The sequence below is a fragment of the Grampus griseus genome, assembly GCF_964374135.1.
Source record: "Grampus griseus genome assembly, chromosome: 2".
Lineage (NCBI taxonomy): Eukaryota > Metazoa > Chordata > Mammalia > Artiodactyla > Delphinidae > Grampus > Grampus griseus.
The window spans coordinates 40,408,374-40,429,953 of NC_139018.1; the positions used below are offsets into that span (position 1 = coordinate 40,408,374).

Here is a 21,580-nt window from a genome sequence, read left to right on the forward strand (position 1 = left end):
AACAAAAGAATAAATATACAAAGTACTATGGAAGCACAGAAAAGATAGGAATGTCTTCTATCTTGGGCAAACTGGCATATGAGCTGAGTCTCAAAAGATGAGAAGGAATGAGCACAGAATACAGGTCTAGCCTCAGAAAGTGAAACAAGACTACTTAAGTAGGAAGAGAGAAGGAGATGGAGAGAAATGAAAGAATCATGTGCTTTATTTACACTCACAAAATCGCTCTTTATAAGTAATCTGCATGGCTGATAAACTTTGATTTACTTTGGCCAACTTGACACAACAAACAAGCCACTTCTTAAGGTTATAAACAAGTGTGGATCAAGTTTCCATTTTTTAAAATTAGCCACACTTTGGATGAAAAATACAAATTATGTAGCATCCCTCCACGCTACAGACTAGCAACAATACAAGAGTAAGAGGAAAATGCTAAAACCCCAGAAATAACTAGAAATTGTATAATACCAGCTTCTGCTGCCTACCTCTTTGCTTCTCAGTGTACTATAAAAATGAAAAAAAAATAAGTAAAATAAGAAAAAAACTCACCTAAATCCAAGGATACCAGTATGAGCCATAACATAAGCTAAGCCAAGGATACCACTTCCTATGATGGCATTCATCAAATTAAACACTGAGAAACCAAATGAAACACCTGGGGATCCCTGTCTGTGAAGTTCCTGTAAGTACACAAATTTAATAAAGTGTTTGAATGGTGAAGTTCAAATTTCCTTCAGAAATGACTGACACGTTATGGAGAAAGTCTCTTACAAACCACAGGCATCATGTAACATACTAGCTGCTCAACCAGCACTGGTTTCCTTTCCTTCCCTTCTCACCGCTCACTAGTGCAGCTCCAGGAACCTAGTTTCCTGGGAAAATCATTGCCACCTGCACAGAGACCCGGTAGGCTTCAGGAAGAGCCATGACTAACCAACCTTGTGACTGCAAAAGATGAAGATAGGGTAAGACGGGGTGGGGACAGAGAGCAGGCAGATGGCCTCAAGCTCACGTGATTACTGAATCCCTAAGTCAGCTTGGAGCTGCTGCAGACAACTGTTGCTCCCCAATTAGTAGGACTGCAAAACTAATCTCTATTTATACACTCAATGAATTAAGTCTACCCAACTGGAAGGATGGTCAGGAATGCCATGCAATGACGATATAATAAATAGAAGCAATTCACATTGCTCTGGCGAGGATACACCCCAGAAAACACTCTCCCCTAAAACAGCATTCGGGAACAAAGTCCTAGAAACTGTTATTGCCCTGGGACTTGAGTTAAAGAGCCGAAGTGCCCACTGCACAGGCTTTAGGGCCAGGGAAGTGCTACATACTTATTACCAGGCCACCTCCGCTCCTTCACGGTTAAGGATCTTTGTATTAAGATGTTTACAGGTCCCCAATGACTAAGCCGAGAAAAGAAAAATCTTGTGACTCTTGCAAAAAGCTCACAAGACTAGTGGAGGAAACGAGAAGCCGACAAAGATACTAACGAACAGCAGTGAGTTACATAACCGCGGGGCTGCTCCTCTGTGGGGTCCCCAGCCTCCACCCGCTGCTGCACCTCTTCCACCTGAGCCTGCACCTTTACTTCAGCTTCTCTTTCCAGGACACCTTAGGCTCCTATCACATTCATGAACTCCGCCAGATCTCCTCGGAATCTCGGCTGCTGCCTTTGGGTCCCAAGCCCTCCCCTCCACTACTACCCTCTCCCCTTGCCATCCCCTTTCTTTTCCGGGTTTTATTTGGCAGGCACTTCAGAGAAGCGCCGGGAAGCGTGTGGAGCGAACTTACGTTGCTAAGCAACGGGCTCAACTCTTCCGCCTCCGCCTCTTCGGGCTGCCTGGCAGAGACAAACCAGCCGGGCTCAGCGTCCACGATCCCCCACGGCGCCTCCATGCTGCTCACTGGCCGACTACCCAGTCCATCTACAAGCTACTACCCCAGCCCTCCCGTCGGGTAGTCGCGCCAAAGGCGGAGCTATGGTCCCAGCCCTTCCGGGTTCCCGTACCTCACCAGGGCCGGGAAGAAAGGAGGAATCGACGTGATCTGATGACGCTCGCCCGTCGGCGGCGAACATTGATGGTGTCATCGAGGGCCCGCCCACCCGCCGGCGACCCATTTCCGAGCTGCACCAGAGCATGAGGTGAGAGTCTGGTCTTGGAGCCAGCTGCTGGGCGACGCAGAGAAATGAGATGGTGACGTTGGTGAGATGGCGGCCGCGGTGCCTTTGATAGTTCGAAGAGGCTGAGGGTATGGTGGCAGTACGGGTCCGCTCGGGGCTGCTCTCCGCCTCGCGCTCTCTGGGCGCGGAAACGTCACGAGGTCACCCACCATCTGGTGTGGAGCCTAGGTCTGAGTACGGCGGAGTGAGGAGTGTTTCATCTTTTCAAAAGCTTTCCGATAGAGCCTTTAGCCACATTTTACATGCGGAAAGACGAGACTCACAATAAGTAATTTACCCAAGATCACACATCTGGTTAACTTCTAGACCCAGTTTGAACCCTGACTGTGAACTTTGACAGTTGCTTTACAGGGTACCCGGGCAGGGCCCTTTCTTCTGACAATTACTTCTTCGGTATTCCAGAAGGCAAAATTAATAACTGATACTGCTACTGGGATGTGCATATAACACTTAGCAAAGTTCTCGTCCTCAAAATACTGAACTGCTACTGGTATGTGCATATAACACTTAGCAAAGTTCTCGTCCTCAAAATACTGAAACCTCTAGTTACAGGCAGGACTTGTGGCAGTAAAACATCGAAGACATTGAGATAGATTAAGAGCGCAGGCGCTGGATTTTAATCCTCGCTCAGCCACTTACCAGCAACGAGACTTAGGGTCAATTTACCTACTTCTGAGCTTTAGTTTACTCGTATACAAGATGAGAATGTGATACCACACACCTCCCAAGATTGACAATGTGCATAAAGCATTTAGTACAACATCTGACCCATTAAGCATCCATAAGAATATCCTTTTAAAAATTGACATTGGTAAAATCGTAAATATAGTGACCATTTCGTTTAGAGATGATCCTTTAACTTAAACTTCAGCCTTCTAATTCCAAACATATTCTGTAGAAAATTGTGGGTGGGGAGGTTTATTGACTATAGGGAGGGTGATGGATCACTAAGCCCTAGTCCTGGCAGCAGGTGGAGTGAAGGTTCAAATCTTGCAGTCATCCTGTCCTAGGAAAGATAGTATACTTCTCACATACCACTAAAAGTTTTAATTATCAGCATTTAGCAGGCTATTTAAAACAGTAGTGAATTTAAATTTTTATCCTCAAGACCTATTGTGAACATGTTAAGTTAGTTTGTAACTTTATGGTATTTCTTTTAATTAATACTTTTTTTAGGATCTTATGGAGGCCATTTGGATTCTCAAGAAGACTTCTCAAAGTGGAAAGCTGTAGAATAACTGAAGCCGAATCCTTGAGTCCACTAGCTTGGGCATCACTGATACAGAAGCTTAGCAGAACACCTGGTATTTTCTTGTTGGATCAAAGAAAAATATTCTCAACCATGCCTGAAATAGAAACAAATCAGAGAGACTCTGAATTGTTTTCACCCCCCTCTGATGTTCGAGGAATGACAGAACTTGATAGAACAGCTTTTAAAAAGACAATCACCATCCCGGTGCTTAAAGTGAGGAAAGAAATAGTCAATAAATTGATGCGATCTCTTAAAAGGGCAGCACTGCAGCGCCCAGGCATAAAACGTGTGATTGAAGATCCAGAAGATGAAGAAAGTAGACTAATTATGTTGGATCCCTATAAAATGTTTACTGATGATTCCTTTGAGAAGGGAGAACTCAGTATTTTAAAGCAGCTGAATGTCAGTCCACAGATATCTAAACATAACTTGGAACTAACTTATGAAAACTTTAAGTCAGAAGAAATCTTGAAAGCTGTGCTTCCTGAAGGTCAAGATGTGACTTCAGGGTTTAGCAGAGTTGGACATATTGCCCACCTGAACCTTCGAGATCATCAACTGCCTTACAAGCATTTAATTGGTAGGTGTGTCTTAGTAATATTCACATATTAGAAAGCAATTAGCAAGTTCTAATTTTTGTTAAAAAAATTTTTTTTTAATGCCGAATTACAGAATCAGGACATTTTATCATTTTAATTTTAAGCTGGATCTTAAGCTACATATTCTTTCTTTTGAGGGCCATATTGGAATACTCTTCCCAGAGTCATAGCAATCTCTAAATATCAATTCAAGCTTTTGTGTACACAATACGTAAGCGTAAACTTGAATCACTTGCTTTTGTAGAACTCTTTGGCAGTTATTTTGGTACACAGGACTTGTTAGTCCTTCAGGACTATGTTGAATGCTAGGTTTCATGAGTGTTTCATAGTCAGAAGGGCAAGACACTGTTTAGTCATGCTTTCATTGATTCAGTTAACTGAGCCTCTTCTGTATGTCAGGCACCATACTTTTTTAGTGTTCCTAGCCTTTTAGAAACACTGCTGTGTATCTCTTACCTCTGTAGCCCAAAGTTGAAGCGTGGGTCTTTTATGCTTTGGGATAAGAAAGAACTAGAAGACTAATCAAAATCGCACTTGTTCTTATATAAATATTTAATGTCCATGCATTCTCCAGATTAATTTTTTTTAATGTAGAGTAATTGTCAGAACTTCTGAGAATGATTTTCAGCTTTAAAATGTAGTGCTCAGTGTTTTGCATGGGTAGGATTTCAGAGCTATGCTATTATGCATTTCCTTTGTTTTTATTGATGAAAGGAGCTGATAATGCATAGTGATAACATAATAAATACTTAAGCAGATCCTTATAATTATGACCAGGTGCAAATGTCAAGTATAGGCTTTCCTATGAGTCATTGCCTATCCTAACTCAACATTCCTTTTAGCACTCTTATTTTATAAACTCTCTTTCATAAAGGGGCACTCATAGATTAAAAATGAAATATTTTCATACAGTGGTAATTCTAAAGCTATAGACCTTCAGAATATTTTTTTTATTTCATTCATTTCAAACTAACTTCTGTACCTTAAAAATTGAGTTTTGATACCTGAAGCAGAACAAGATAAGAACAACTATTGACAAGAGTTTATTGACATTATCATATTCAAAATCAGGTATTTAACTATCAGAGAGAAATTGGACAAATTCTGGTTGTATTTAAGCATATTTGTATTATGGAGTACTTTATACTAACTTACAGATCAAGTTATCTTTCCTTATACAATGAGATAGTGTACAGATTCTTTTTTTTTTAATTTAATTTAATTTTTTTATATAGCAGGTTCTTATTAGTCATCCATTTTATACACATCAGTGTATACATGTCAATCCCAATCTCCCAAATGATACCACCACCACCACCACCACCCCCTGCCGCTTTCCCCCCTTGGTGTCCATACGTTTGTTCTCTACATCTGTGTTCTCACTTTCTGCCCTGCAAAACGGTTCATCTGTACCATTTTTCTAGGTTCCACATATATGCATTAATATACGATATTTGTTTTTCTCTTTCTGACTTACTTCACTATGTATGACAGTCTCTAGGTCCATCGACGTCTCTACAAATGACCCAATTTCGTTCCTTTTCATGACTGAGTAATATTCCATTGTATATATGTACCACACCTTCTTTATCCATTTGTCTGTCGATGGGCATATAGGTTGCTTCCATGACCTGGCTACTGTAAATAGTGCTGCAATGAACATTGGGGTGCATGTGTCTTTTTGAATTGTGGTTTCCTCTGGGTATATGCCCAGTAGTGGGATTGCTGGGTTATGGTAACTCTATTTTCAGTTTTATAAGGAACCTCCATACTGTTCTCCATAGTGGCTGTATCAATTTACATTCCCACCAACAGTGCAAGAGGCTTCCCGTTTCTCCACACCCTCTCCAGCATTTGTTGTTTGTAGATTTTATGATGATGCCCATTCTAACTGGTGTGAGGTGATACCTCATTGTAGTTTTGATTTGCATTTCTCTAATAATTAGTGATGTTGAGCAGCTATTCATGTGCTTCTTGACCATCTGTATGTCTTCTTTGGAGAAATGTCTATTTAGGTCTTCTGCCCATTTTTTGATTGGGTTGTTTGTTTTTTTAATATTGAGCTGCATGAGCTGTTTATATATTTTGGAGATTAATCCTTTGTCCGTTGATTCATTTGCAAATATTTTTTCCCATTCTGAGGGTTGTCTTTTCGTCTCGTTTATGGTTTCCTTTGCTGTGCAAAAGCTTTTAAATTTCATTAGGTCCCATTTGTTTATTTCTGTTTTTATTTCCATTACTCTAGGAGATGGATCAAAAAAGATCTTGCTGTGATTTATGTCAAAGAGTGTTCTTCCTATGTTTTCCTCTAAGAGTTTTATAGTGTCCGGTCTTACATTTAGGTCTCTAATCCATTTTGAGTTTATTTTTGTGTATGGTGTTAGGGAGTGTTCTAATTTCAATCTTCTACATGTAGCTGTCCAGTTTTCCCAGCACCACTTATTGAAGAGACTGTATTTTCTCCATTGTATATCCTTGCCTCCCTTGTCATAGATTAGTCGACCATCGGTGCACAGGTTTATCTCTGGGCTTTCTATCTTGTTCCATTGATCTATATTTCTGTTTTTGTGCCAGTACCATATTGTCTTGATTACTGTAGCTTTGTAGTATAGTCTGAAGTCAGGGAGTCTCATTCCTCCAGCTCCTCTTTTTTCCCTCAAGACTGCTTTGGCTATTTGGGGTCTTTTCTGTCTCCATACAAATTTTAAGATTTTTTGTTCTAGTTCTGTAAAAAATGCCATTGGTAATTTGATAGGGATTGCATTGAATCTGTAGATTGCTTTGGGTAGTAGAGTCATTTTCACAATATTGATTCTTCCAACCCAAGAACATGGTATATCTCTCCATCTGTTGGTATCATCTTTAATTTCTTTCATCAGTGTCTTATAGTTTTCTACATACAGGTCTTTTGTCTCCCTAGGTAGGTTTATTCCCAAGTATTTTATTATTTTTGTTGCAATGGTAAATGGGAGTGTTTCCTTAATTTCCCTTTCAGATTTTTCATCATTAGTATATAGGAATGTAAGAGATTTCTGTGCATTAATTTTGTATCCTGCAACTTTACCAAATTCATTGATTAGCTCTAGTAGTTTTCTGGTGGCATCTTTAGGATTCTCTGTGTATAGTATCATGTCATCTGCAAACAGTGACAGTTTTACTTCTTCTTTTCCAATTTGTATTCCTTTTATTTCTTTTTCTTCTCTGATTGCTGTGGCTAGGACTTCCAAAACTATGTTGAATAATAGTGGTGAGAGTGGACATCCTTGTCTTGTTCCTGATCTCAGAGGAAATGCTTTCAGTTTTTCACCATTGAGAATGATGTTTGCTGTGGGTTTGTCATATATGGCCTTTATTATGTTGAGGTAAGTTCCCTATATGCCCACTTTCTGAAGAGTTTATCATAAATGGGTGTTGAATTTTGTCAAAAGCTTTTCCTGCATCTATTGAGATGATCATATGGTTTTTATTCTTCAATTTGTTAATGTAGTGTATCACACTGATTGATTTGCGTATATTGAAGAATCCTTGCATCCCTGGGATAAATCCCACTTGATTGTGGTGTATGATCCTTTTAATGTGTTGTTGGATTCTGTTTGCTCGTATTTTGTTGAGGATTTTTGCATCTATATTCATCAGTGATGTTGGTCTGTAATTTTCTTTTTTTGTAGTATCTTTGTCTGGTTTTATTATCAGGGTGATGGTGACCTCATAGAATGAGTTTGGGAGTGTTCCTTCCTCTGTCATTTTTTGGAAGAGTTTGAGAAGGATGGGTGTTAGCTCTTCTCTAAATGTTTGATAGAATTGACCTGTGAAGCCATCTGGTCCTGGACTTTTGTTTGTTGGAAGATTTTTAATCACAGTTTCAATTTCATTACTTGTGATTGGTCTGTTCATATTTTCTGTTTCTTCCTGGTTCAGTCTTGGAAAGTTATACCTTTCTAAGAATTTGTCTATTTCTTTGAGGTTGTCCATTTTATTGGCTAGAGTTGCTTGTAGTAGTCTCTTAGGATGCTTTGTATTTCTGCAGTGTCTGTTGTAACTTCTCCTTTTTCATTTCTAATTTTACTGATTTGAGTCCTCTCCCTCTTTTTCTTGATGAGTCTGGCTAATGGTTTATCAATTTTGTTTGTCTTCTCAAAGGATCAGCTTTTAGTTTTATTCATCTTTGCTATTGTTTTCTTTGTTTCTATTTCATTTATTTCTGCTCTGATCATTATGATTTCTTTCCTTCTGCTAACTTTGGGTTTTGTTTGTTCTTTCTCTAGTTCCTTTAGGTGTAAGGTTAGATTGTTTATTTGAGATTTTTCTAATTTCTTGAAGTAGGCTTGTATAGCTATAAAGTTCCCTCTTAGAACTGCTTTTGCTGCATCCCATAGGTTTTGGATCATCGTGTTTTCATTGTCATTTGTCTCTAGTTATTTTTTGATTTCCTCTTTGATTTCTTCAGTGATCTCTTGGTTATTTAGTAACGTATTGTTTAGCCTCCATGTGTTTGTGTTTTTTACGTTTTTTCCCTGTAATTCATTTCTAATCTCATAGCGTTGTGGTCAGCAAAGATACTTGATATGATTTCAATTTTCTTAAATTTACTAAGTCTTCATTTGTGAACCAAGATATGATCTATCCTGGAGAATGTTCCGTGCGCACTTGAGAAGAAAGTGTAATGTGCTGTTTTTGGATGGAATGTCCTATAAATATCAATTAAATCTATGTGGTCTATTGTGTCATTAAAGCTTATGTTTCCTTATTAATTTTCTGTTTGGAAGATCTGTCCATTGGTGTAAGTGAGGTGTTAAAGTCTCCCACTATTATTGTGTTACTGTCGATTTCCTCTTTTATAACTGTTAGCAGTTGCCTTATGTATTGAGGTGCTCCTATGTTGGGTGCATATATATTTATAATTGTTATATCTTCTTCTTGGATTGATCCCTTGATCATTATATAGTGTCCTTCCTTGTCTCTTGTAACATTCTTTATTTTAAAGTCTATTATATCTGATATGAGTATTGCTACTACAGCTTTCTTTTGATTTCCATTTGCATGGAATGTCTTTTTCCATCCTCTCACTTTCAGTCTGTATGTTTCCCTAGGTCTGAAGTGGGTCTCTTTTAGATAGCATATATATGAGCCTTGTTTTTGTATCCATTTAGCAAGCCTGTGTCTTTTGTTTGGAGCATTTAATCCATTCAGCTTTAAGGTAATTATCGATATGTATGTTCCTATGACCATTTTCTTAATTGTTTTGGGTTTTTGTAGGTCCTTTTCTTCTCTTGTGTTTCCCACTTAGAGAAGTTCCTTTAGCATTTGTTGTAGAGCTGGTCTGGTGGTGCTGAATTCTCTTAGCTTTTACTTGTCTGTAAAGCTTTTGATTTCTCCATTGAATCTGAATGAGATTCTTGCCAGGTTGAGTAATCTTGGTTGTAGGTTCTTCCCTTTTGTCACTTTAAGTATATCATGCCACTCCCTTCTGGCTTGTAGAGTTTCTGTTGAGAAATCAGCTGTTAACCTTATGGGAGTTCCCTTGTATGTTATTTGTCATTTTTCCCTTGCTGCTCTCAATAATTTTTGTCTTTAATTTTTGCCAATTTGATTACTGTGTGTCTCGGTGTGTTTCTCCTTGAATTTATCCTGTATGGGACTCTCTGCACTTCCTGGACTTGGGTGGCTATTTCCTTTCCCATGTTAGGGAAGTTTTCAACTATAATCTCTTCAGATATTTTCTCGGGTCCTTTCTCTCTCTCTTCTCCTTCTGGGACCCCTATAATGCAAATGTTGTTGCGTTTAATGTTGTCCCAGAGGTCTCTTAGGCTGTCTTCATTTCTTTTCATTCTTTTTTTCTTTATTCTATTCCGCAGCAGTGAATTCCACCATTCTGTCTTCCAGGTGACTTATCCATTCTTCTGCCTCATTTATTCTGCTATTGATTCCTTCTAATGTAGTTTTTGTTTCAGTTATTGTATTGTTTATCTCTGTTTGTTCTTTAATTCATCTAGGTCTTTGTTAAACATGTCTTGCTTCTTCTCGATCTTTGCCTCCATTCTTTTTCTGAGGTCCTGGATCATCTTCACTATCATTATTCTGAATTCTTTTTCTGGAAGGTTGTCTATCTCCACTTCATTTAGTTGTTTTTCTGGGATTTTATCTTGTTCCTTCATCTCATACATTGCTCTCTGCCTTTTCATCTTGTCTATCTTTCTGTGAATGTGGTTTTTGTTCCACAGGCTGCAGGATTGTAGTTCTTGCTTCTGCTGTTTGCTCTCTGGTGGATGAGGCTATCTAAGAGGCTTGTGCAAGTTTCCTGATGGGAGGGACTGGTGGTGGGTAGAGCTGGCTGTTGCTCTGGTGGGCAGAGCTCAGTAAAACTTTAATCCACTTGACTGCTGATGGGTGGGGCTGGTTTCCCTCCCTGTTGGTTGTTTGGCCTGAGGTGACCCAACACTGGAGCCTAGCTGTGCTCTTTGGTGGGGCTAATGGCATACTTTGGGAGGGCTCATGCCAAGGAGTACTTCCGAGAACTTCTGCTGCCAGTGTCCTTGTCCCCACTGTGAGCCACAGCCCTCCCCCCTGCCTCCGCAGGAGACCCTCCAACACTAGCTGGTAGGTCTGGTTCAGTCTCCTATGGGGTCACTGCTCCTTCCCCTGGGTCCCGATACACACACTACTTTGTGTGTGCCCTCCAAGAGTGGAGTCTCTCTTTCCCCCAGTCCTGTCGAAGTCCTGCAGTGAAATCCCACTAGCCTTCAAAGTCTGATTCTCTAGGAATTCCTCCTCCTGTTGCCAGACCCCCAGGTGCGGAAGCCTGCCGTGGGGCTCAGAACCTTCACTCCAGTGGTTGGACTTCTGTGGTATAAGTGTTCTCTAGTTTGTGAGTCACCCACCCAGGAGTTATGGGATTTGATTTTATTGTGATTGCACCCCTGCTACCATCTCGTTGTGGCTTCTCCTTTGTCTTTGGATGTGGGGTATCATTTTTGGTGAGTTCTAGTGTCTTTCTGTCGATGATTGTTCAGCAGTTATTTGTGATTCCGGTGTTCTCACAAGAGGGAGTGAGAGCACATCCTTCTATTCCGCCATCTTGAACCAATCAGTGTATAGATTCTTATAAATTTTTAAAGTGCTGACAAAAATGTAGACTTTGATTATAGGGCATCAGTATACCATTGCTGGTGTACTTTACCCTTGTAGCTTTTTCTGCTCTGGCAAATGTTTGACATAAAGAACAATTTAAGTAAATGGACATTTTGTTTAGATAAAACTCTAAAGAATCTATGTTTCTTTTATTTGAAAACATTATTTTGCTGGTATGTGTTTCCAAAGTGGAAGTATCTGTTTCAAATACACAATCAAGCAAACATTTGGTTTGAGGCCAATGAGGACAGGCTGGTGTTTTCTGGGACCATTTGTTCCCAAAGTCCTTACATCTTTTCCTTCTGTTTTTTAACCAGTTCCCTATGGTCTACCTGTTTGCTTACTGCTGTATTGATACATTTGAGAAGACTAAGTAAAAGACACGGAAAAATATTAGGTAGAACAAAACTCCTCAAAAAAATTTTTTTATAAATGTACCCACACATTTTTTGTGTGTGTTTGCATTGGGAGCTGTCAGACATTAACTTTAGTAATCTGCTGAATTTTTAGAATTGCATGCCTCTTTACACATACTAGATGCAGGTTTTGTCTATAAACCAAAAGAAAATATAGTTCACATCAATTTCATACTTGCAGTTTTAGCTTTTATTTTGCAACCAAACGGCAATATTTATTATGAATTCTCTGATTTTAGGCCAAGTTATGATTGACAAAAATCCAGGAATCACCTCAGTGGTAAATAAAATTAATAACATTGATAATACCTACCGAAATTTCCAAATGGAAGTGCTATCTGGAGAGGAGAATATGATGACCAAGGTATGGAGTATTTTATTGTCTCCTAATATAGTGTATATCAAGATTAATGTTTGAAATCAGAATAGATAACAAAGATTAAGAATATATAATAAATACCCAGTATTGATGAATATGTGAGAATGTGAGCATTTACATATACTATTGATGGGAGTGCAAATTTGATACAGTCAGGAAGAGTATATGGTAATATATTGCAGTTTTGAATAGATACATCCTTTGACCTAGCATTCCATTTATAGGAAGTTATCTCAAGGATATAATTGGACAAAACTGTAATGATGTACGTACTAGGTTCTGCATCATTTTTTTTTTTCCTTTTTTGGTTGCGCTGCGTGGCATGTGGGATCTTAGTTCCCCGACCAGGGATCAAACCCCCACCCCCTGTAGTGGAAGCACGGAGTGTTAACCACTGGACCGCCAGGGAAGTCCCTGCATCATTTTTATAATAATAAATAAAACAAAGAAATGGAAACAACCTAAATGTCATCAGTAGATAATTGATTACATGTTGGTATAACAATACAATGGAATACTCCATCATTAAAGATTATTTATATTTAGCTCCCTACTTAAAATAAATTGTCCACTGACACGTTAAGTGACAAAAAATAAGTTGTAGAATAGTATATATAACATAGTTACGTTTTAACTATGATAATTTTAAGTATGTAAATATGCACATACACCAGAACATGAACAGGGAGCGTATTTTTATTTGGTATAGCTACTGGTGACCTTTGTTATCGTCTGCATGCTTTTCTACTGAGCACATATTTCTTTTATAAGAAAAACAAAACAAATCTATTTCAAAGAAAAAATAATTTAAAATATGTAGGAACAGATTCCTGGTATAAACCACTTTCTTATTTTCCACCCCCCAAATCCTCTGGAGTGTTGGATATAATAAACCTTTTTTAGCCCCTTAGATAATTACATGTTAACATTATGTGAAATTTTGTACCCAAGCTAAGAAATAGGTTAAACTCTCTCCATAATTTTAATAACAAAAGCCATTCTTAAAGTGTTAGTCATATCTTTCAAACAGGACTTTATAAAACTCAGGAGAGAACTTATGCAAAATAATTTTAAGATTCTGGGCCAATATTTCTCCAGAATTTAATAGTGTCAGGATATTAAAATACCATTTACTACACACTTATTTTAGGTCCTGAGCTAAATGCTTTAAATATAACAAATCCTAAGAGACCCACAAGATAATGGTTGTTGTTATTCATATTCTCTTTATGCAGATGAAATAACTAGGAATGACTGAGTGTTTGGAGCAAGCCTTCTGACTCGAGTCCATGCATGGTCTTCCCTTGTATACCAAACCTCCACTGCCTACTACTTGTGTATAATGTGTGAGGTCTGTTATGGCAAGCAAGATTTGAATATGAATCCTTTGGTAATAACAGTGCTTACCTCAGCCGACCTGAAGACCTACTAAACTTTAGGCATACCCTGATTGAACACTGTGCATGTTCTTTTCTTGGTACTGACCCTTAGGGTAACAGATAGTATCATTCTTCTCAGAAAGAACATCTAAAAGTTCTGAGAAACTTCTGTAATTTTATAAATGCCTTGTGATTGATTTCCTAAGTCAACTAAAGCTTGTTCTTAAGGACATACTTTATACCTAATATTTATACTGTCAAATAAATGTAAAAACTCAGTATAATTTCTTTGCTCCAAACAGAATCACATTTAAGTTTAACTTTAGGAGCTCATGCAACATTTAAGTAGTATGTGTGTATATTGTGAGGTAAAAAGATTCCTAAAGTGAATCTGCTGAAAGTCATGCTTAACTAAGGGAGCGAGATATCAAAGACAGCATGATAAAACCAGAGGGATACTTAGAATCTAATTTTTTAAGCTAGAACTGTGATTCACACTAAAGAGCTTAAAAGGGGAGTAGAAAGGAGATTTCGGAAAAAGCATCCCAAGACATATATAAGCGTTCCAAGTTATATACCTAGAAAGACTTTTAGTTGGCAGAATCATAAAGAAACGTTTCCAATACTGGAACCTTAATAATATGGCCAGAGCATCTGATGTGGTCAGGAAGAAAAAAATATGTACAAATTTGGAATTAAGTCCATGAAGAGAGAATACAGAAGATATCTCTATCATATTTATAGAACTTAAGAACTTTCTGGCCCTGTGATTCTTCATCTATTAAAATAAGGGGCTTAAGATGATGGGTGAGGTCACATTCTACAACTGTAATTTTAGTTTTGTTTTCTATTTTCTATCATGTTTATGATAATCCCCAAAGAAATGCTGCAAAGTCTTAATTTTGTTCAAGACTTTGCTTCACTGTATGTATTTAGTTTATCCATGAAAACTCAGATTTGGGAAAGGAGAAAGTAGGGGAATAATTTGTTCTATACACTGGCTCTATTTATAGACATGAAACCTGCAAAGTCCAAGTAACTGTCTGAAAACACAGCAAAATACCTCCAAATTCAATGACACATGACACATCTATCATGACTCCCCCTGACAAACTGAAAACTAAGGAGGGAAGCTTGCTTGCTGTGTGGAAGTGCTGTCTGCAACTTAGCTACCCACCATGAAGATATGTGTAGTGTGTTGTTTCAAAGTATAGGTTTTTTTTTTCTATCAGGTGACAGGAGAGAGTATAATTAAGCCAGTCAATTGGCCTATCTGAAGAATTCCTAGTGTGATTGGAGAACCACTTTATAGCCCTTTAGGATGAGATGGAGAACCACTTGGCTTTGAAGAGAGAACTTTTCTCATGAAAACTTCTAATGCAAGATATTAAGTGGCCTCAAGTATAGCGTAAACACCAGAATTCTAATTAAAATGCCTTTAAATGCACTGCTTTTTTTGCTCTTAATAATACTAAATTTAAATGTGTGTATGTCTGTGAGTGCATCCATCCAATATCAGTGACTACAACTTAAGACTAAGCAGTTTAACCAAAAGCATAATACCTTTTTCAGGTTCGAGAGAACAACTACACTTATGAATTTGATTTTTCAAAAGTCTATTGGAATCCTCGTCTCTCCACAGAACACAGCCGTATCACAGAACTTCTCAAACCTGGGGATGTCCTATTTGATGTTTTTGCTGGGGTTGGGCCCTTTGCCATTCCAGCAGCAAAGAAAAACTGCACTGTATTTGCTAATGATCTCAATCCTGAATCCCATAAATGGTTACTACACAATTGTAAATTAAATAAAGTGGACCAAAAGGTGAAAGTCTTTAACTTGGATGGGAAAGACTTCCTCCAAGGACCAGTCAGAGAAGAATTAATGCAGCAGCTGGGACCACTGTCAAAAGAAAGAAAACACTCTGTGCACATTGTCATGAACTTGCCAGCAAAGGCTATTGAGTTTCTCAGTGCTTTCAAATCACTCTTAGATGGACAGCCATGCGGCAGTGAGCTTTTTCCCATTGTGCACTGTTACAGCTTTTCCAAAGATGCTAATCCTGCTAAGGATGTTCAGCAACGAGCTGGAACTGTGTTAGGCATCTCCTTGGAGGCATGCAGTTCAGTTCACCTAGTAAGAAATGTGGCCCCTAACAAGGAAATGTTATGCATCACTTTTCGGATTCCTGCTGCTATACTTTACAAGAACCAGACCCTAAATGGAGGTGAGCAATTTCTGGGAAATTAAATGTAAGCTGTAATACTTTTCATATAACTTTCTGGGGCTACATATATATTTTATATTATTTTTTAAACTTGGAAATAGGTTAAACTCATTCTAGTTAGATATTTCAGTTCAAGACCCCTTGCCATTCAATTGTGACTACTTTCTCACAATTTTACAAATTTTAGTATGATTTACTGTTCAGTCTAGTAGAAGTCTACTTCACTAAAATAATAAATCCGCAGGAATGTTACTATTTCATGTGTAAGTTAATTAGATTAAAAATCTTTAAAATGCCTGTATTATTTGCTTTTTAAAAGTATTTTCAAATGTTAAGTATCTTACCTAATATAGATTTTCTGGATTTGTTACAGACAATCATGAAGATCCACCTATTAAACGCCAGAGGACAGATAAAGACTTTTAGGAAGAAAAAACACAAACTGCTTCAATCACTTAATTGGAAATATTTTCTCCAGCTCCCCACTAGACCTTTATGTAGTGAAATATCATTTGTATGATTTGTATATTTTAGCATTCAGTTACTTTAGTATTGAACCCTTATATTTTGCCCTAGCTGTCTTATAAATTGGGGATTATCAAATTTAAATAAGTCTACTAAATACATTTTTATGTTACAATTATAATTTTATCATCAAATATATCTAATATTTTATTAGATAAATATATTTAAATATTGTCTTTCTCTTGGGAAAATAGTTTTTGAAGGTAGGATAATTGCGTGCTAACTAGGAAAGAACTAATCATTTTACAGTTATCCTTAGTTGAAGAGTGTAGCTAAGTTTTATATAAGTACTCCTACACTATTACTATAAAAGTACTAACAAATGAGATTATTTAGATCAGAGATAGGCAGACTCTGTCCAGCAGGCCAAATCTGGTCCACCACCTGTTTTTGTATGGCAAGTGACCCGAGAATGGTTCTTACATTTTTAAATGGTTGAAAAAGAATCAAAAGAATAATATTTTGTGACATGAAAATTATATGAAATTTGAATTTCAGTGTCCATAAATAAAGTTTTATTAGAACACACCATACTCATTTGTTTACATACTGGCTATGGCTGCCCTCATGGTATAACAGCAGAGTTGAGTAGTTGCAACACAGATGGGATATGATTCTCATCACTTCATACTGCTGCTCAGCACACTACAAATCACAGTGACACAGTTACAACTCAACAACATTTTGAGTGCCATGTGTATTGCCAAGCTATTACATTTTATTTTACTATTATCAGTATGTATCCCTCATTCCAAAATAAGAAAAGTGGCCATTCATGCTGTGCTTTTAAGGCACAGTAGAGTGTGAATTTTTTTGACATTGAATTAGATGACAAAGCATCCATACCTGAGCTAAAGTACAATATACTTTGACATTTCTCAAAGAAGTACTCATCACAGTATTTCCAACTCACAGGCAAGCAACTGTCAGAAAAATTAGGTATTTAAACTGGAAATTCATGGCAGAATTTCTTCACAAAATGAAAGTGAGGCTACAACCAAAGTAAGTCTCCAAGTGACTCTTTTGTTAAGCCAAGCAAGGAAAACCATTTACTGTCGGTGAGTTAATTGTGTTTGAAAGCAGCAGTCTAAGAAATGTGTCTGGAGAAAGCAAACTTGTCTAGGACTGTTGACCTTTTGGCAAGGACAGTTGCTCAGGGTTGAGAACATTGGGAGCACCGTCAGCAGTCAAAAAGGTAGTGAGTCCAAGTAGTTCTTTACTCTTGATGAGTTGATAGACATTACTAATACTGCTCAGTTCTTGTTTATTTGAGGCGTGAATTCTGACTTTGAAGTTACTGAAGAATTAGCCTCTATGAATACTCTGCACGCAACAACTACTGGTGAATACTTTCAAAGAAACTGAGAAAATTAATTCTGTAAAAACCTGAAGTAGAATCTGATGTGTTATAACTGATGATGGCTAAAAAGAAAAGTGTGAGGTAGAAAAAGCTCTAGTTGGAAAAATTTACAAAGCTTATGAAAATGCACCGTGTTTAAAACCTATAGTTATTCACTATATTATTCACCAGCAAGTACATTGCAACAAATATTTGAATCTGTCATGTGTTAGTGAACCAGTAATGTCAATGATAAACTTCATTTGCTTTCATGGACTTTAACCATCCTCAGAGTCCTTGAATTTTGTCAGAAATTGAAGCTGAATTTCTTCAGCTTAACCTAAGTTTTATTTGCTTAGCAATTGTAAGGTATGACTGCAATTTTTGGGGGTCATGGACAAGACTGAAATTTTTCTTAAGAAGAATCAACCTTAAACACTTCTAAAATACTGAGTGTCTTTGGAAATTAGTTTTTGCTAAAGACTTGATAATATTTCTCAAAGATATCAACCTACAGTTACAAGGCAAACATAACTTTAATGTGAAACATACTGCAGTAGTCTGAAATGACTACAACTGTACATTTCTCATGCTATCAAAAATTAAAACAAGAAACAAGATTTTCATTCTCATAAATTAGCAATGGATATATTTTCTGAGTTCAGCATTCTTGGAACCTTGGTGCAAATGCAAAGGAAATTTCCATATTTCAAAATCCATTTAACTACAATTGAACTTCCATCTGATCTTCAATTGGAAGTGATTAATGTGTTATTGTAATGACATGCTAAAAGGCAAATACCAAGGGATTAAGAATCTCATAGTTTTACAAATGCCTTCCAAGTGATGTATATGTTCAGTTAAAATCACATGTTCTAGAATTTGGCAGTATCTGTCTGAAAAGACTTTTTTTAAAGATGAAATGTGTAAAATCTCATTACATATAACCATCAACATGTGATCAATTAAAATTCATTTTGATGATAGGAACACTTAGAACCCCAATCAAAGGAAATGTAATTCTCCAAAAAGCCCTACAAAAAATGTACGCAATTGTATTTTGAAGTCTGTTAATTTAAAAAATTGTGCCAATTTATTGTATCTCTTGTATCTACATAATGGCCTCAGTTTTGTCTCTTGGCCCACAAAGCCTAAAATATTTACTCTGGTCCTACAGAAAAAGTTTGAGGACCCCTAATCTAAGTCATTAATTACAAACTCAAATGCCTTCAGAAGCTAGGTAATATAAATAAATGATGGCAATAAATGGTAAGAAGTATAGGGAAGTAATGACTTGGAGCTTTTATTCCTTATCGAAAGACACTTAAAATGGTTTTGGAGTCAACCCAACCTATCCTATGCAAAACCTTGAGGGCTAATTCAGCCAGGGATTGCTAGTTTGGGACTTCTAATTTTCTTCCTCTCCCTCCCCTCCAAGTGTATGTAGGGCAAGGGTCAGCAAACTTTCTGTAAAGGGCCATTTAATATTTTAGGCTTTCTAAGCTATAAGGTCTCTGCTGCCTCTCAACTGCCATAGTAGTCCAAAAGCAGCCATAGACAATACATAAACACATATTCCAAAAAAAAAAAAAACTATGAACACTGAAATTTTAATTTCATATGCTTTTCACATGTTAAAAAGTATATTATTCTTTTGGCTTTTTCCAACCTTAAAAGTATACAGACACCAACCTTAACTCATGGAGCATACAAAAAAAGGAAGCCCCTGGATTTCGCCAGAGGTCTACAGTTTGCCTTCTCCCGATCTAGGTGAAGATAATTAATTTGCAAGTAGGCATAAGAACTTTTTTCCTAGTACTATATTGATACATCCATGTGCTAGGCTATAAATATTAAGTGTGGGTGCAAATGATATTCTTATCCATATGTAAAGTGGTAAGATCCATTTAGTCACCCCTTAATTAGAAAAAATATGCAGTATATAATTGTAAAGAAAACAGAATTCCTGGGGCTTCCCTGGTGGCGCAGTGGTTGAGAGTCCGCCTGCCGATGCTGGGGACACGGGTTCGTGCCCCAGTCCGGGAAGATCCCACATGCCGCGGAGTGGCTGGGCCCGTGAGCCATGGCCGCTGAGCCTGTGTGTCTGGAGCCTGTGCTCCGCAACGGGAGAGGCCACAACAGTGAGAGGCCTGCATACCGCCAAAAGAAAACAGAATTCTTTAAATGCTTCTATTAACACACTTTAACCTCTCCTCCTTTTTCCCTCAGAGTGGATAAGTGAACATGTGATTATTTCATTATTTAAATTTGGCTCATCCTGAACTTTTTGATGTGATACCTAGTAACTGAACTCTTGGTTAATCCACTAGAAAATGACAGCTAGAGCACTCATTAGGTAGAATTTTTTAATTTTGTTAACTTTTTGACAAGTTTTCTGCCACGTTAATTAGATTTTGAAATGATTATTCCAAACCACCTGCTGACAGCCTAAAGGTAACTTCTAAGAGAAGCTTAACTCAAATATTTATTGAAAGAAATTAAGGAATACTAAATAATAATGCATCCTAATTACCAAGTAAATGTATTCAATCCATTAATGTCTGCATAAAAGGGAGTGCAGTTAGCAGTCAAATCATGTTCTACATAATGAATTCCTCAGGACTTCTCTCAAGGATATCAACACCATTATTTAGTTGATGTCACTTCTATCCCATATAAGAACTAGATACTTGATCTGTAAAATTTCCTGGAAGTCTTAAGAAGTTTGACTACTCAGATTTGGTTTTGCACAGCTGTTGTTTATAAGTTTGACAGCTATCTCTAGAACATGGACTCTGCAGTTTAACCACTTGGGTTCAAATCCAAACTCTTCTCCTTTTAAGATGTATTGACCTTTGGTAGGTTGCTGAACCTCTCCATGCCTTAGCATCTCCACCTGTTAAAATGGGGAAATAATATTAGCACTGTTAGAAGGATTAGACAATTCATAAAGCATGAAGCACAGTGCTTGGCATATAGGTTAATGCTCAGTAGTTGTTTCTGTGCTAGTGTTATAAAATATTAAAAGACTTATTAAATTCATGTAGATGAAAAGACTTGTACAGCCTTTTGTCTCTGAGAGAGGAAATCACTGGGAGGATTGGGGATAATTTCATCAATGTAGAATATTTGTTATTTAGTGAATTGTTGCCATTAGGTTATCTTTCACCATTCCCTTTGATCTAATAGGGTCAGTTAACTTCTAAACCCAGCCTATTGAACAAAGTATGGCCATAGTAAGGGCAAAATAATTACAACATATCTAGGTGGTGGAATTTAACTGATTTGCCAAATCAGGTGCAGGCAATTTCCACAATAATTAAGGTAGGCTCAAAAAAAAGTTTTGAAAGCCTTTGAAATGTTTTGTTAATAATTAGTTCCTTCCATTTAAATACATCATACAAGGTACTGAGAATAAATAATAGTGTTTCTTTTTTAAAGACTGGATACCTTACTTTGGCAGCTGAGTACAGAAAATCTCTAACCACAAGTCCAACGTTCTCACTATTCTTTGAACAGATTTATGTATTGTACTTAAAATGCTAGTCCTCTGTTGGGGAAAACTAATAGATATAAGAAATAGGATGCAGACTAGTAGAGTTATAGAATTAGACTTGTATAAAAAACTTTTGTTCTAATTTTGGCTTTTACTAACTTGTGTATATGATCTTGGCCTACTCAATTATTCAATGCCTTGGTTTTCTCAATTATCAAAGATAGTTAGAAGTGTTATAAAGATGAAGATGTACTCCTGAAATTAATACCTACTTAGTCAAATAAGATGGAGCTGTTGCATATGGATATTCCACCCTAATATAACCCACAAATCTTGTTTCACATAACTTTCCACTCTAACAACTGTTGTAATGGAGATTTAATAAAAAATCCTTTAATTCCCTTGAGAAACGATGTCCCATACCCAGTTGTCTAGGTAACAGACTCATACAAGGTTGAGATGCTACAAATATATATCCTATCCACATCCAAACTCTTTAAGCAACATTCTGGGTATACTAAAAGCCTTTGAAGTTTCAACAGAAACTGTACCAGAGTGTGCAATTTACTCATAGGGAAATTTCATTTAAAATATATTCATTCCAGTCTCGAAGGTTTCATCATAAAATGAGCTCACATTGAGGTGAAAGGTG

General features: G+C 37.3%; 2 protein-coding genes across 2 annotated transcripts in view; one reads left to right on the top strand and one right to left on the bottom strand.

The window, feature by feature from the left end:
- The window catches only part of SLC38A6 (solute carrier family 38 member 6), a 74,706-nt gene extending 72,718 nt beyond the window's left edge, over positions 1–1,988 (bottom strand). The window contains exons 1-2 of the mRNA XM_082647795.1: positions 1,798–1,988; positions 550–680 (exon numbers count right to left, since the gene is read on the bottom strand). Coding sequence (XP_082503921.1) covers positions 550–680; positions 1,798–1,902 — 236 coding nt within the window. The 5' untranslated portion in view covers positions 1,903–1,988. The remainder of the gene's footprint in view (positions 1–549; positions 681–1,797) is intronic.
- Positions 1,989–2,126: 138 nt separating this feature from the next.
- On the top strand, positions 2,127–16,257 carry TRMT5 (tRNA methyltransferase 5). Its single transcript, XM_082649331.1, has 5 exons — positions 2,127–2,149; positions 3,365–4,020; positions 11,823–11,947; positions 14,914–15,568; positions 15,942–16,257. Exons 1-5 carry the CDS (start codon positions 2,145–2,147, stop codon positions 15,992–15,994), a joined length of 1,494 nt encoding a protein of 497 aa, XP_082505457.1. The 5' UTR covers positions 2,127–2,144; the 3' UTR covers positions 15,995–16,257.
- Positions 16,258–21,580: the final 5,323 nt, after the last annotated feature.

Bases quoted from the DNA above. Each gene is read 5' to 3' on its own strand.
- TRMT5 (XM_082649331.1), top strand. The intron at 4,021-11,822 runs GTAGGTGTGTCT...CTCTGATTTTAG, and splicing joins GCCTTACAAGCATTTAATTG to GCCAAGTTATGATTGACAAA. The intron at 11,948-14,913 runs GTATGGAGTATT...TACCTTTTTCAG, and splicing joins AGGAGAATATGATGACCAAG to GTTCGAGAGAACAACTACAC.